At 23.1% G+C, this 16,089-nt stretch overlaps 4 protein-coding genes across 4 annotated transcripts; all 4 read right to left on the bottom strand. All coding sequences in view use genetic code 6, as the record gives it.

The window, feature by feature from the left end:
* Nucleotides 1-399: 399 nt before the first annotated feature.
* On the bottom strand, nt 400-1,414 carry TTHERM_00723290 (Sm protein B domain protein; the record flags this gene model as incomplete). Its single annotated transcript, XM_001031807.3, has 3 exons — nt 400-618; nt 721-818; nt 1,252-1,414. The coding sequence occupies 3 exons, from the start codon at nt 1,412-1,414 to the stop codon at nt 400-402; spliced, it is 480 nt and encodes a 159-aa protein (XP_001031807.1).
* A 998-nt stretch (nt 1,415-2,412) lies between these two features.
* On the bottom strand, nt 2,413-4,690 carry TTHERM_000723289 (hypothetical protein; the record flags this gene model as incomplete). The annotated part of the gene is made up of 6 exons (XM_012800330.1): nt 2,413-2,561; nt 2,629-3,118; nt 3,171-3,666; nt 3,727-3,945; nt 4,115-4,476; nt 4,541-4,690. 6 exons carry the CDS (start codon nt 4,688-4,690, stop codon nt 2,413-2,415), a joined length of 1,866 nt encoding a protein of 621 aa, XP_012655784.1.
* A 740-nt stretch (nt 4,691-5,430) lies between these two features.
* On the bottom strand, nt 5,431-10,039 carry TTHERM_00723280 (zinc finger transcription factor sma protein, putative; the record flags this gene model as incomplete). The annotated part of the gene is made up of 9 exons (XM_001031806.2): nt 5,431-7,055; nt 7,126-7,561; nt 7,632-7,793; nt 7,882-8,223; nt 8,290-8,409; nt 8,598-8,713; nt 8,789-8,813; nt 9,329-9,486; nt 9,553-10,039. The coding sequence occupies 9 exons, from the start codon at nt 10,037-10,039 to the stop codon at nt 5,431-5,433; spliced, it is 3,471 nt and encodes a 1,156-aa protein (XP_001031806.2).
* A 1,840-nt stretch (nt 10,040-11,879) lies between these two features.
* TTHERM_00723270 (cyclic nucleotide-binding domain protein) lies at nt 11,880-15,553 on the bottom strand (the record flags this gene model as incomplete). Its single annotated transcript, XM_001031805.2, has 9 exons — nt 11,880-12,308; nt 12,357-12,467; nt 12,685-13,378; nt 13,436-13,496; nt 13,638-13,939; nt 14,002-14,465; nt 14,585-14,605; nt 14,892-15,106; nt 15,169-15,553. The coding sequence occupies 9 exons, from the start codon at nt 15,551-15,553 to the stop codon at nt 11,880-11,882; spliced, it is 2,682 nt and encodes an 893-aa protein (XP_001031805.2).
* Between the last annotated feature and the right edge of the window lie 536 nt (nt 15,554-16,089).

Genomic DNA, 16,089 nt, shown 5'->3' with positions numbered 1-16,089 from the left:
TTTTATTAATATTTTTTTTTATGAATAAATACTGATAAATATAAAAGTATTTTTTATCATTTTTATTTGAAAAAAATATTTTTGAAATGATTGAAGGAAGGTAAGGAAAAGGAAGAAGTGCTAAGAAAAAGCTCAAATATAAAAGATGCATTTAATATACAGTTAAAAGATATTTATATTATATTTAAGAAAGCATTATATTTTTAGCTAATTTTGCTATACCTTTCATCCTTTAATTTTATATAAAAAAACTCCTATTTTGTGTTGCAAAATACCTCTAAATGAATTTAATTAGATTTTTATTGATTTTTGTATTATATTTATCTTAAGTGAGTTTGTTTTTATCTATTTTACTACTTATTACAGCTGTTACATTCCTTTATTATCTTTTTATATATTTCAATAGCTTGGAGGAAGAGTACCAGGAGGTCTAAGATTAGGAGGTAGCATACCAGGATGCATAGGAGGCATTCCGGGCATAGGAGGAGGCATCATGCCCATTGGGGGTTGACCTGGAGGCATCTAAGGAGGTCTATCCATCATTGGGGGAACTGTGCCAACTCTATTAATAGGCTGGGCAGTACCTGGCCCAGTGGCACTTGTATCTATCTTTTTTGCCTAATTTTAGGTTATAAAAAATAAATTTTATAGTTTATCTTTATTCAATTATGCATAATAGAATTCAAATTTTCGTTCTTAAATAACATAAAAATTATTTACCTGCTGAGAAGGAGGAGCTTCTGCATTTATAGATACTATATTTTCACCTCTGATGATAACCAATCCAAGAATACGCTTAGTTTGTCTCTCAGGTTCACCTAATAATTAATTGATAAATTATATTATTATCATTCACAAATACTCTTTCACAGAGCTTATTTAATAATAATTTTCAAAAATGCAGGTTATTTAAAACATTTAGAGAAAGTTTAAGTTTTTTTTTTTCAAACTATTTATAAGCTTTTTAAAATTTATCAAAAAACTCATTTGTTGAGATTTATTTTTCATATTATGAAGACAATTATTAAATTATCACTGTCTAACACTAATTTAGTGAAAGATACTAATAATAATTATTATTTTAACATCTATTGCTTTATTTATTTTAAATTTAAACCCAATAACTAGAACACTAATATCATTTCTTTTGTTTCCTAATTGAGCTATGCATTTCTTGGTAATTGATGATTTGTTTTAAAGAACATTTAACCTGAAAAAAAACATGAAATAAATTGAATTTTAATTAATTACCCTTAGTCTTAGGCTTGATGGGTCTGAATTCTTCAGTTTCACTTAAAACAAGATTTAAGTGTTTATCAAATGCAAGGAAGGTACCAACTAACATACGCCCGTCTTAAATAGTAACACGGACACGGTAGTCAATCCATTGCATAAATTTGCTACGGTTTGCCATACCTTGTGTTTATTTACTTTTTCTGTTTTTCTTTAATTAATTCTTTTCAGAATATATAAATATCCTTTTGATTTTTGCTTTCTATCAGCTCTTTAAAATTAAGTTGTATCTTCCCTTAATATATTTCTAATTAAATAAATAAAAAGATAGATTGATAGATAGATAGATGTATAATGATTAAAACATAAGCTCATTTTTCAAAACATAATTACCAATAGTTAAATAAATTCCAATAAAAATATAATTAATTACTTAAATTTGATTGAATTTAAAGATATTTAAAAAAAATTTAAAGTCTAGTCAACTCTATTACTTTAATAAATAAAAATAAATTTGTGTCTATCATTTTTCTTATAAAAAAACCCACCAATTTTTAATTAATTAAAATTTTTAAGAATAAAATAATTAACTAAAATAATTAAAATCATCAAAAATAATCTAATCAATCATACAAATAAAGTAAGATTTTTATTTAATGAATGAATATAACAAATAACAAAATGCTTCTAATTGTAATCAAGTTGGCAACATCTTTTTAAAATTATAAACTTAATTAAATAATAACAGTTTAAAATTATTTCCTAATTTGATATTTATTTAGTTAGATATTTAGTATAATTATGCTATTTCTTTGTATTTTAATATCAAAAATCATTTATTTTATTAAAATTTATTTTTAATTTTATTATTTAATATCAAAATATAAAAGATTTATTTGATATAAGACATTTAATTACCTTTACACTATTATTTGATAAAATGTGCATAATATAAAAACTTTATTAGTAAAAAACGATAATTAAAAATTTTATAATTAAATTAAAAACTTTAAACCAGTTTATTTTTTCAAAAATAAGTTATTTTTTATCTTGCTAATTATTAAAAAAAATTAATACATAGATTTTTCAATAATTAAAATTAATTTAAAAATACATAACAAATTATATATTTAATGATTATTTTAATGATTAAAATTCTTTAAAAAAGAAGATACACATTCAATAATTGTCAGATATTAAGTAATCAATAGGATCATCTAACTCAACTATTTAATCAAGTTGCTGAATATTCATGTTAATTAACATTTATTTTGTATCTACATTCTGTTTAATTACTTTTTTGAATTTCTTTTCTGCATTCTTTTGCACTTTTATTTTTAATTATCAAAAATTAAAAAAATTTTCAAACTAAAAGTTTAAAAGAAATTAAAATACATCTTGTAGACTTAGAAGGCACTGCTGTGTATTAAGATTTCAAATCGAATTAGTATTCTTTTATATCATGTATATCTTCTTTCATTTCTTTGTGGAGTGAAAGCATTCCCAAGCAATTAGAAAATAGCACATTCTCTTCTTATGTAGGACCTATTTTACCTTTCCATGTATTGAGCACAAGGTCTTTAAATGGAACCAAAAATTTAGGTAAATTCTTTTGCTTTTTGTGATATATGTTTTTTGAAGACTGAGATTTGTTTAACAATTTATTAGGTTAAATCTAAGTTGTCTTTTTAGCAGAACTATCATATGTTTTATGAAGAGATAAAGTCCTATCCATTTATTTACCATAGTAAGTGTCAATTGTGGTACTAAGCTTAGATTTATCAAACACACTTGATCCATTCAACGTTTATTCAACACTTTTGTTTGTAACTTTATTCTTTATGCTTTTGTTTATTTGCAAGATAGGTAAGTATTAGCTGTTATCCTATTGAATTTTTTAAACAATTTTTGACTAATGATAAATTAAAGTAATTTACTTTGCTTATGTTTTAAGTAGTGTACGAATTTTCTTAATTTTACTATTAAAATGTATTCTCTTAAAGAATGTCTTGTAAGCCTTAATAAAGAATTAGATTAGTTTTGGGTTTATATTCTAATTGCTACTATCTAAATTTGGTTAAGAACTTCTTTTTTTCTAAATGTGTATCTGACTTAAGATGAGGATAATGCAATTTTTTTATAAATCTTGAGTACATTAAGGAAAATTTAGGATTGATATTTGTGATTTTTTTGAATTTATGAGAATTTTTATTTTAAAAATCATATTAACTTGGCTCAGTTTTTATGGTAAATACTTTAGGTATGGCTGGAAGATTATTAATTGAATCCTGCATTGATTATCTTGGCCTAATCTACTTTTTTTCTTTCTCATTTGTAAGGTCAATCACCTTAAGTTCTAAAACTTCGTTTTTGGCAACTTAAAATATTGAATCCAAAGATGTTAAGTTTCGAATGATTCTTTTTTTGTCTTATCTATTTTTGTTAAAAAATTGTTAAGTTACAAGCAATTATCCAATTTTAATAAATTTTTACTCAACAACTATTTGCTTTAAGTTTGAGTTTATCGTATTCATTGTCTGAGAGACTTCTTGTTGAAGAAGTCTATCTGTTTTTTTCATAGAAATATCTACTTCACCCCATCTTTTAGTGTATTCTTTTAAAATATGAGGAGGTAAATTCTCATTTGCCAAATTTTCATTTTCTTCAATCTATTACTACTTTTTTTGAAACACTTCCTCAAAGTAATTGGTCCTATTTAAATTAAAATATATTATTTTTTAAATAATTGGTAAGAATCAGTTTTATAAACAATCAAAAAAAGTCTTTCTTAGTAACTGATTTAAAAACTATTAATTAATTCATTAATGCTTTAAATTAAATGTAACAAATAATAAACAAATAAATTAATCTATCTATCTACTCTTCAATTTAATCTACTTGAATAGCTTGTTATGATTTTGATTTCATAAATCCTCTCTACGAAAGATTCCCAGAGTTTTCAAGTTCCCTGGGACTACGTGGACTCCTTGGGCTCCTTGAACTTCTTGGTGAGACTATTTTGTTAAATGCGTTTTTATAATTTTCAAGAAAGTTGAGATTATTGCCTCTTGGAGTGAATGCATTTTGCAATATATTAGCATCTAATTCTTTTGTATTGTATAATTCTTGCATAGAGCTATTACGCATATGATTTTTAGAAGAAGAAGAATAATAAGGATTATTAATCCCTATCTACCTACTATAATAAGGTTAGCTTGAATTCTTCTTTTCAAAATATATTCCCTATTAAAATAAATTGCACAAACTAATTACTTTTTTAATTTAAATTATAAAACCCAAAAATTACTTCAATATGCACAGGCTCTAAATTTTATAATATTTCATAATTAAAATCTTCTTTTGTTTTAGGTGCCTTCTCTTCAAAACTTTTAAATAAATTGTCAATGAATTTATCTTTTCTAATTTATTTTTTAGGTTTTTTTATAGAAGGTAGCATTTACTTTAGAAATAGAGCTTATTTATTTATTTAGATTAAGATGTATATTTTCTATTAAAAAAATAAATAATCGTTTAATTAGTAAATAAATTAATTCCTAACTTGCTTTAAAAATTAAGTAAAAGCTAGAAAAATGATAATTCTAAAATATATTTAAATTTTTTAGGTAATAAATAAATGAATTATGTATACATTTAATAAGCTATAATTTAATTAAAACATAAACTGTCTGATAAATGTTTTAAATTATAAATTGAAATTTATATAAAATAAATGCTAACAGGATAAAAGAAGAAGCATTTACAAGGATTTTTAAATTCTTTATTTCACTAATTTCTTTGATAAAAAGATTGATTAAATCTACTTTACTCTTATTTAATCGAAAAATAATAATTAAATATAATAAAACTTGCCTAGATCATTCCCAAAATATGGCAGGACAAATAAAGTAAATTCTGATTTTATTTTTATCATTAAATGATTTATTTAAATTTCGCGTTTTATATTTGCTGAAAAGAAAAATTTAAAAAGTGATTAGTCAATAATAAAAACTGATTAAATTATATGAAAAACAAAAATAATTAATTTATAATTGAAAGTATGTAATGACATATTATTTGAGGAGATGAAGTTGACATAAGAAGATTTAAAATATTAATAAAACGGTTATAAGCAATTAATTTCAAAATATTTTTTTTTTAGTTGTTTATTAATTTAATTCAATCAATAAAAATATAATTTCATTCTATTTTAGTATTTTTACCACCCATAATCTGCTAAAGTTGAGTGTTATTTATAAAATCTTAAATATTTCCATTAATTTATTTGAAAGATGAAGGGTCATTAGGATTTAATATCATGTTATTAAACATTTAGTACTGCTATTATTACTGTTACTATGCTGGGTTAAATTGAGGTTGTTGAATTTAACGATTTGGCTAAGCCTGTTACTAAAATATCTGATTTATACCATTAGCTTGTTATTGTGTTTGAGGCTGTTGCTACATGCCAAGCTGCTGCAACAAGAGTGCATTATCATTTTGATTTATGGTTTTGATGCCTTATATTTACTGAATTTATTAATTAGCTGATTAAATTTGTTAGTTGGCTAATTAAAGCTAATAATTAGGGTCTAAAATACCTTAACTATTATATACTAGCTACTGAGTCATGAAGGGCTATTGCTATTATTGCTAGATTAGTCTAGCTTATTATTGTTGATGCTACTATTGAATTAAGTTCTATTGTTATTTTTAGTTCATTTATTATCCTACAAAAATATTTTAATTTGCATTTATTTACCCGATTCCTTATTAGTTTTGAAGTGCAAACTAACCCATTTATACTTCCATTTATTTTGGTATTATTTATCCATTGATTACTTGTATTTAACTGCCTGGTTGGTTTTGTAGTTGAATCAAGTTTTATGCATTTTAATTTATTTAATTATTAAGCATTTGCAAATTTTAATTTTGTTATTACTGCAGTAATTAATTTAGTTATATTTGGTTAATATCTGCAGTTGAAGGAATTGTATATGCTTAATTTCCTATTTACCCTATTAATTATTGGTTTTATTAAGGTTGAGCTTATTGCTATAACATTTACAATTAGATTAGATTAAAAGCCTAAGGATCTTACACTAACAAAAGTTATTGAGATAGATTTTAATGCTGTTGCTATGGCTATTGCTATTAATGCTATTAGATCATCATATTTTATTGAATTATTTGTTGTTGTTATTATTACTATTACTATTGCTAAACTTAGCTTAATTACTAGTTTTACTGAATTGGTTATTATAGTTACTGTTACTACATCAGCCCATTTATTTAATTTCCAACTAACTATTAATGCATAGGTAAAATTTATTAGGGAACTTGCTATTGATTCGCTGCTAAGCTATTTCCTGCAATTAATATTTTTTATTAAGCTTACTATTGCTGTTGCTATAAATTATTCTAATCAAATTGCTATTATAATAAAACTTATTACTGATTTTACTATTGTTATTGTAAAATTATATTGTTTTTTCCAGGACTTGATTAAACTTTCACTTATGGGATTGCAGATTGTTCTTATAAAGCAGGAGTTGCTACATTTACTTATTTTGGTTATTTAGCTGACTTTTCTTCTTTAACTTATGGAGAGGCTTGTTATAATTTTGTCTGAGGAGCAATATAGGCTTAAAGCTTTGGAACAACATCAGGTGGTTTAGAATTCATTTAAAACTATAATTTTTAAGCTTAGGTAATTTGAGGTGGTTAAGGACTACTTTCGTCGGAGTTCATTTTGTCATCTTCATCAATTTTCAATTTTTTGTAAGTGATATCTTCGTGTTTGGCATAATTCATGTCTTCTTCACCTTTTTTGTTAGATAATATTATTAATTTTATTTATTTTTAATTATTTGAATAATTTAATTTATTAATTACTTGGAGATCTCTTAGTTAGTGGTTGTTTCTTTAGTATTTTTTGATAAATATCTTCATATGCTTTACGAATTTTTTCGATATTTGGAATCAAAACATATTTTTCAGGCAAGTAACTCTTGTCAAATATGATATTGACAACACTATTATCAACTGGTCCAAGCAGTTCTGCTATTTTTTTATTCATGAAGAATATATTTTACTTTTAAGTAGTCAATACAATTGTCATGAGTGCTTGCTAATTAATTTTATCTATCCCATTTACTACTTTCTTTGATTTTCCATTTTATGAGCAGTGAATTCTACCCTTTTCTAAAAGACTTTCAACAACTCTTTCTACAAATTTTTCATAATTTAGATTTCCTTTAAATTCATCACTATTATAATATAGTTGCATGCAATTAGAAAATTTATATGCCAAGAAAAATGGGTGTTTAACCTATTAAGTAAGTAAGTAAGTAAGTAAGTAATAAATTATATTTAGTTAATTAATTAAATTTTAATTATACTTTATTTCTGATATTAGGAGCAGTAAAATATCCAGTAAAACCTCCAATATCATTTTAGATTTCTTCTTGGCTTGGCTCATTTTCTTTTTTCTTCCTCTTTATCAAATGCTTTTAGAAGTTGTCTGGCGTAAATAAATCATAGAAACTTGACAGTTTTACATGCTTTATTAAAAAAAAATTTAATTTTTATTAAATTACGATTTTGAGTTTATGTAAAAAATTTCTTTTGCTTCTTTTAACTAATTTTTACCTTAATAATTTGAGTTTCTCTTGCACTCTTACGAGAATCAACAAAAACAGGAGGAGATATCATAGCTTCAATAACCTTTGGGTGAGGATCATTATCATTTTATACGATTATAGCAACTACTAAGTTGAATTTACTACCTTCGTTGTTATAAGAGGTAGAAGTAAATTTCAAAGCCTGAAAAGTCACAGTGCCATTTTCTAAAGGTAGTCTATCTGTTCCTTTTAAACCAACATCTATTATATGAAATTTAGAAATTTCTTTAGTATTTGCCTTGACAGCGTAAATTTAGGCATATGTGTTTTTAGGAGGACTGAATACTTCTTTAGTTTCTGGATCTATAATCTTAATTTTATAGTAATTATAAAAAATGAATGATAAATTTTTCGGCTTTAAAATAATTTAATTTACTTCCAACTTCAGGCAAATAGTTGGTAAAATCCAACTTTTATGCCAGTTCCATCCAAGTTCACTATCATAAGTGAAATTTCTTTCCATTATCAAACTCATTTTTGGTACCTGAATATTTTGCTTTTAATACGAAAGAAATATTTGAGAAAATTTTTTAAGATCTGATTGAAATAAATATAAAAAAGTAAAATTAAACATTTTCTTAGATCTTAATCAATTTTTATTTTAAATTATAATTTATTGTTAAGGAAGAAATAAAATTGTTTTATTATTGATAATTTATTATTTTAATGCTTATTTGAAATTACATCATTCCTGGGATTACCAAAAGTGACAGTTGGTTGGAGAGACCAGACTATTGTGCTTTCAGCCTAGATTTGCTTAATCAAAAAATTGCAAGTCATCCATTCCCATTTACTTGAATCTAAATTTATTAATTTTAAATAAAGTTTGTTGCTACTTTAATAATATTTAATAACTAATTTTTTTTTTTTTTTACCTTGCAGTGGCTAGTTGATATTGCTCTAATCATTAAAGGAACATTTTTATTTAAAAAAATAAAAATATATTTAAAAATAATAAAGAATGTAAAAATACCTAAAATTAATTTAAAACAATAAAAAATAAGCTTTTTTTGGTATTAATGAAATATATTATGAGTAAAAAGAAAACTTTGAATTATAGAATAGTAATCTAAGATGCGCTTGCTTGTTTGCTTGCTTTTAATGCTGATTATTTGATTAAGCTAAAAATTCAAATGCAGATAATTGTAAGGATTATTTTTTGAATAGACAGTAATTTTTATTTTTTTTAAAATGACTAAATTAAATGCATGGAAATCAATCAAGCTTTTTGTTTTCTTATAAATTTTAATAATAACAAAAATTACATAACTCTAATTAATTAATAAATTAATTAAGTCCTTTTTATATCTATTTATCTAATTGTTTTTATTTAGAATTTAGACTATTTTAAGTTTTTTTATTGTATGTAAACATGCTTTTTTTATACAAATTTTTAATGCAAAGGTATAAATTACCATTCCCACGGAACTGACAATATTCCTTCCATCTAAGAGCTACGAATTTGCCTAAATAAGGATGCTTTGCTAATTATGCTTACTTTCTTCAGAATTATCTGCATATAGCTATTGAGTAGAATTCTAATTTTATTTCTCTGTTTCTTACTATTTCTAGTCTTTTATTTCATTCGATACAAATGAAGTTTTAATTTTAATCAATTGGTTATCATAAATTTGGTTACCTAATCCTGTTTCCATCAACTATTTTTATTCTTCGTATTTTTTTTGTAGTTATGCATAAAACGCATCAGATTTTTTTTATTGCTATTTCAAAAATTCAGGATTATGAATGCTTTTTTGGAGTGTGTTTCGATCATCTTCTTCAACAGCATCTTCCTCTTCATAATCATCCTCTACTTCTTCATCCTAGTTCTCTAATACTTTATCAACTTATACATCATGATTATTATTATTATTATCTTCTATTGACTGCTTTCTAGAATTGCTCTTGCTTTTTTCTTATGATTACTTTCTATTTGGACTTTAGCTGTTTCTAATCGTAGAAGTCTAAACTTGCTATTTTTGCTCCTTTACCACACTTTCTTCAAATTAACCTGAACTAGGAGAGCACTGCCTTTTAAAATTACTTTAGTCATTCTATACTAGGGTAGGGCTTTGTCTAAACTCCGCTTATTTCAAAGTATCCTGATCAGGGTTTTATAAAGACATAACTTAAAATTATAAACTTATACTTATTCTTTGAATTTAAGATTTTTAATATTCCTACTTTTTTATTTAGTTGATATTAAGTATATATATATAATACAAAATTGAGTGTTTTATATATTTTTTAAAGATAGAAGAATAACTAATGACAGAACTATCAAAATTTATAGTTTAAAAATGAGTAAAATTATTTTTTTACTGCTAATAATCTTATTTGAGCTGCAATTAAGGCATAGTTAAAACAAATTTATGATGAAGTAATAAGAGAATTGAAATAATAATAATTTTACTTTAAAGAAATCTTAACTACTTTTTGTATTTTTTGAAGATAGAAAGATTAAGAGTTAAGTGTAAATTAGGTTTTTATTTTTTATTTCTTTTGTTTAGATGACTTGCTTTTACTTTATTTCAAATCAAAATTTAAGATTTTTCAAAAGTGCAAGATGATTATTCTCTCTCTCACTTTCAAGTCTAGTAAATTTTATTATTTAATAATTTTTAATGAATCGATTCATTATTTTTTTTTCCTTATTTTTATCCAACTTTAGCATCTGTTTGTGGCTAAAATTTAGTCAGCTTATCATTAATAAATATTAAATTTTTTAATCTTAAAGTAATTTTAAAAGCTTTTTTTAGAGATGCAATTCGCATGCATACAATAAATGTCAATTCAAGATATTCTTTTCCAAGAAATTTAAATATTATTTTGATTTAAGTTTTTTGATAGAGAATATTGTTTTTTTCTTAAATTTTTTTGAAAAAATTCTTCATGCAAATATTGAAATTTTTTGAAGCGTCTTTAGTCTCTTCTAAATTTTTAAAAATAACAAATAATTTTCTTAAGGATCGCATAATTTTTTCAATTTTCCTCTAATTACTGTAATCTAATTAATTTGTTTATTTGTTCAGAAACTGTCAAAATTCAATATTGAGGTGGGTTTTTAGTCTCATTTTAACAAAAAAATTTAGTGTCATTCACTTCACAAACTAAGTTTTTTTTAAAAATTATTGCACAAAACAATTTTTGGTTCTATTTATTTATTTTATATTATCTGGCTGTAATTTTTAAAGGCTTTAAAGATTGGAGAGAAAGAGTAAACATTAATATAGTTCATTAATTATTTTTGATGCCAAATTTAATGTTACCTTTTTAAAAGCTAATAAGAAAGTAAAGATATTTTTGTGGTTATCGAATTTAATTTACTCTTGTTCATTATTAATTATTTCATGTTACATTATTTTAATTAAATAAAAATAAATAAATTATAAATATAATTATCTTAATTTCTGTTGTAAGAATTTTATAATAGAAAATTTGACAAATAAAAAATTTTGTAATTTATTTTTTTATATTTAAATTTTTAATAAAAAGTTTACAAAAAAAGCTAAAATTAAATAATTTTCATAATAAGAATAAAATTTTAATCAAATGAAGATTTTAAATCTAAAACTAAAAAAATAAAACTTTTTCTTTACTAAGAATTTGATCCTATTTACAAAAGTAAGAGCAAATTTCATAAATAAAATTATTTTCAATTTTATCAAATTTAAATATTTTAATTGTTAACAATAAAAAGCTATAAATAAACAATTATAGTAATTGAAATAAAAATTAAACTGAATGAAGATATTTAATCCAAATAAAGAAATATTCAATTTTTTAATGTCAAAAATAATAAATTACTAAAATAAATTAAATAAATAATATTTAAACACTTTAAATGACATTAATAATATAAAAAATATTATAATCTCTTCGAAACATAGATATTTATTAACTCATTTTTAAATTTCGATTATATTTTTGGTTCATATTTAATTTTAAATTTTATTCTTGACTCATTCATTGTTATATATATTTTTTGGAGATAAAATTTTTAGAAGGCCGAGGATTCTGTTATTGTCCTTACAAGCTTTACATCTTTTCTTTTGCCTTTAATGATTGTTACCTCTTTCTTATTGTTTGTATTTTACTCATAATAGCTTTAAAATTTCCATTTGAGAAGTAATAATTATATTATTTAATTTTATCTAGGTTCCATAACAATATGTCCTTTATAATCTCATCTGATTTATTGTAGTTACAATATGAAATATCTTTAGGTTTTTATCCAGAGAAATTTGAATGCATAGTCTGGTTATGAATAAATACTTATTAGTTGTTGGAATACCCAGTATTTTTTTCATCAGGGTGCAGTATCGAAATTCCATGACTCTAACGCTAAGACTTTTTTCTCTAATGTCCATGGTCTTCTTTTAGATCTTCTTTGGCCTATTTTTAATTTCTTTTAAAAAATATTTATAAAATGTTTAATTTTACCACTATACTTATCCTTGAGCTTTTCTTTTTTATTTCTGATCGAGTATCAATTTTTACTAAAGATTAATTTTCCTCTTTTTAATGCATCATACTTTTCCTATTGGAATCATCCTTTAATTTAAATTAAATTATTTTTCTTAATATTTAATTTAATTTTTAAAACTAATGAGAAAATAATATTTTTTATTTTACAAAATTATTTCTTTATTTATTTATTAATAATTTCTTTCTAAAAATTATTTTTAGTAAAAAAGAAATAACCTATTAAAACAAAATCTGCCCTTCAATAAAATATATTTATAGCAAATAATTAGGTTGATAATAATACCTGCTATTTCATAGGCAATTATGAAATATCCATAATGCTACTTTTTTGTTTTTCAGAATCTAAATCATTTTTTTCAATTATTTTTGACTGATTCTTTTGAGATACCGGTATACTTCTCTAAGAGGGATTATGATCTGATTGATTGCTTTCTTCGTCTTCTTCATACTCATTACTGTAATCTTCATCTTCATCTTCAGGAATCTAAGCAAAAAATTCTTATGCTTCTCTTGCTTAAGATTGTACCTCCTCTAGATTATTAAAAAATTACCTATAATATTATCTCTTCCTTTAAAATGTATGATCTCGCTTTTAGGTATCTGAAAAGTTGATTCTTGCATAAATAAAAGGATTTTTTTTATCAAAATGAGCTAATGGACAAAAGTTGTTTAAATGATCATGCTTCTTACAAATTGAACAAAAAAATTTTAAATCAGCGTAATTGGAATACAAAGATATTTAATCTCTAATTTCGCAATATCTCTCTAAATCTTTTGAGTTATTCTATATTATTTCCATAAATTAATCTCTAGGAATTTTTAAAATTCTAGTAAAAGCACTTGATTTAATTGTCGCATTTCTACCAAAACCTGTGAAAAAATTTAAATCTCCAAATGTTTATCCTTCTTTCAAGTAACCAAGTACTCTTTGTGTATAGTTCTCTTAACGTATTTTATTAGGTTCTTCGTCTTTTATTCTAAATTTTAAAGATGATTTAAAGATTTTTATGTAATTTTTTAATTCTAAAAATTACTAAGAAGATGATTCTTCCTTATCTTCGCTCATTTTTACTAGCACTTACTGTGTGATTTACACTTTTATAAACCAAAAATTAATTATTTAAAATTAAATAAAGTAAATTCTCATATGTTAAAGGTACCAAAGAATAAAAAATATAAAAAATTTATTTTTTTAGCTAACATATAAAAGACATAATACTTCTTGATCAAATTTACCTTATCCTGATATAATGTACATAAGACAAGAATCAGAAATTTAGTTTTCTACAAAAATAATTTAATTGGGAGAAAAAGTAATTTCCTGTGCTTTGTAACAAAGCTGAGTAAGAGATTGATAACTGAAGTTGTCATAGAGGTTTTTCATTTTTTTAAATATACCCATGTTATATTCATATTACAATGATCTGTAAAGCTATTCTGAAATTTTACTTAGAACTCCCTCTTCCTCTTCTTACATTTTCTTAAAATTCTTCTAATAAAAATATTCTAAGTCAAGGTTTACTCTTGCCTATAAGTCTCTATATTATTTTAAAATTTGAATAAACACCATTTACAAATGAATGAATATTAATTAATATACTATGAAATCTATTTCCTATCCATGTATTTGTTAATTATGTTTATATCTTTTCTTCGAAACTCCTCTTGTAAATCTATCTCAGAGAGAATTATACCTATTGTATTTATCATGTAGCCAAAAATAATAGTTGTAAAAGGCATCACGATAGACAGGAAGTACAATTCAAGGACTGAAGATGCTATGTTCGAACCTGTTGCCATGAGGGTAAATGCCCAAGAAAAAGCTTAGACATACACTTTCCACCAAATTCCTTCATTAAAATCATAGGTTGTTACTATCCAAGAGTTTTTGCTCTCAAAGTATTTTGAATCTATTACACCTACTAATTGCCATAAACAGGCTATGTAATGCCCAACCATAAATAGCTTTATGATTAGATTTATTATTTAAACTATAAAATATTTTCTGATTATAATAATCAATTGTTTCTAAATTTCCTTATGGTCTTAATCTGTTATAAAAACCTTTAAAAAAATCAGAGATTTTACGAATATGTACTACCATGAAAATGTGTCCTAGAATTACATCTAAATTGCGATGAGAGGTATAATATCATAAATAAATAAATTTTTAAAGTATATACTGATGATTTGACTTCTTTCTTCTATATATTGATTATTAAGATAGGTTGCACAGTTCAATCTAAGTAAAATTTCTACAATCCATTATATGAAAAAGTAGTTTTAAACTATCGACTCGGTGTAGGGTATATCGTATCTTAGATTAAATAGTATAACGATAGACTGAAATATCAAAAAAATATTAGTAGTGATTGTTGTAAACATCTTAAACAACAAAACGTATTTATTTTGTAGAGTAAACACTTTAAACATACTCAATTTACATTTTGTAAATAGTTTTTGTATGCTTAAACTAATCTGATATTTTACCTAGCTTGTGCTAAATCGAGTGTTAACTTCTGTATAGTCACTTAGATCATTAATCATTTTCCTACATTATTAATTCTACAAATTAATCTTTCTTCCATTGTATGTAAAGTTAAAGAAAAATTTATTTATTTATTTTTTTATTCTCATAACTACTTGCAATCTAGGATCTTGTTGTTGAGCTGTTTATTGAGTTTTTCTAATTTTGGATGGTGAACCTTCCAATTTATTTAAAAAAATAAATAAATAAAATGAATTAATTATACTATACTCTCCTTACCATCTTAATAAACTAATTGACTTTTAATCTAAATGTCCATTTTACCGTATATTTTTGACCGTGGATTATGTGAATTATGGTTTTGAAAAGGTTCTCTAGAAGAAATTTCTCTTTCTGTAAGTTTTAGGGAGTTATTTACTACTTAGATATGTTCTTTTGAGACAAAGGTGAGATTATTTTATTCAACTAATTTCAAATCACATTCATTATCTTTTGTATTTTCATCTAATTTTTCTATGATAGAATCATCCCTCCTATAATTAATTGCTTTAAAGTCTATATTACTATCATTTTTTTCTGCAAATAAATGACTTTATTTTTCTCTTTATTTAAGCACATCACTTTCCGATACTTAATCATCAATCATGTTTATTTTATTATGCATTCTATTTTTTTTTACTTCTACTAATTTTTAATTAAGTTTTCTAAAGCTTAAAGTGATTAAATTACATAAGCAAGTAAGTCCTTAATTTAAAGTATACGAACAAATTTAAATAAAAATTAACAAACAAACTTTATTTTAAATTATCTTCACTATTTTTTTAACAAATCTCATAATAATAAATAACTTTAAATAGAATTCTAGCAACTCAACCAACAACTAAGAGTAAAAAAGTTTATTTATATTTTTAAAATTATTTTTATTTAATAAAATTTACTACTTTTTTTATTCATCTAAAAAATCATTTCATAAAAATATTATTTGAAATAAATAAAAAAAATGTTTAATTTTTAAAATATTTAATTTTTTCATTTATTTTATTTAAAAAAGATTAATAATTAAAGTAAGACTTCAAATTTAAGTGACAAGAAATTTAAAATAAAATGTTAATGTTTGAATTATATTTATTTTTTTTAATTAATTATATTTTATGCATTTATTATTTGAATAAGCAGCTAATTTATTTTTCAAATTAAATT

Source organism: Tetrahymena thermophila (assembly GCF_000189635.1).
Source record: "Tetrahymena thermophila SB210 genomic scaffold scf_8254362, whole genome shotgun sequence".
Taxonomy (NCBI): Eukaryota; Ciliophora; class Oligohymenophorea; order Hymenostomatida; family Tetrahymenidae; genus Tetrahymena; species Tetrahymena thermophila.
Note: the sequence above shows the minus strand (reverse complement) of the source record. Positions and strands in the feature narration are given on the sequence as shown.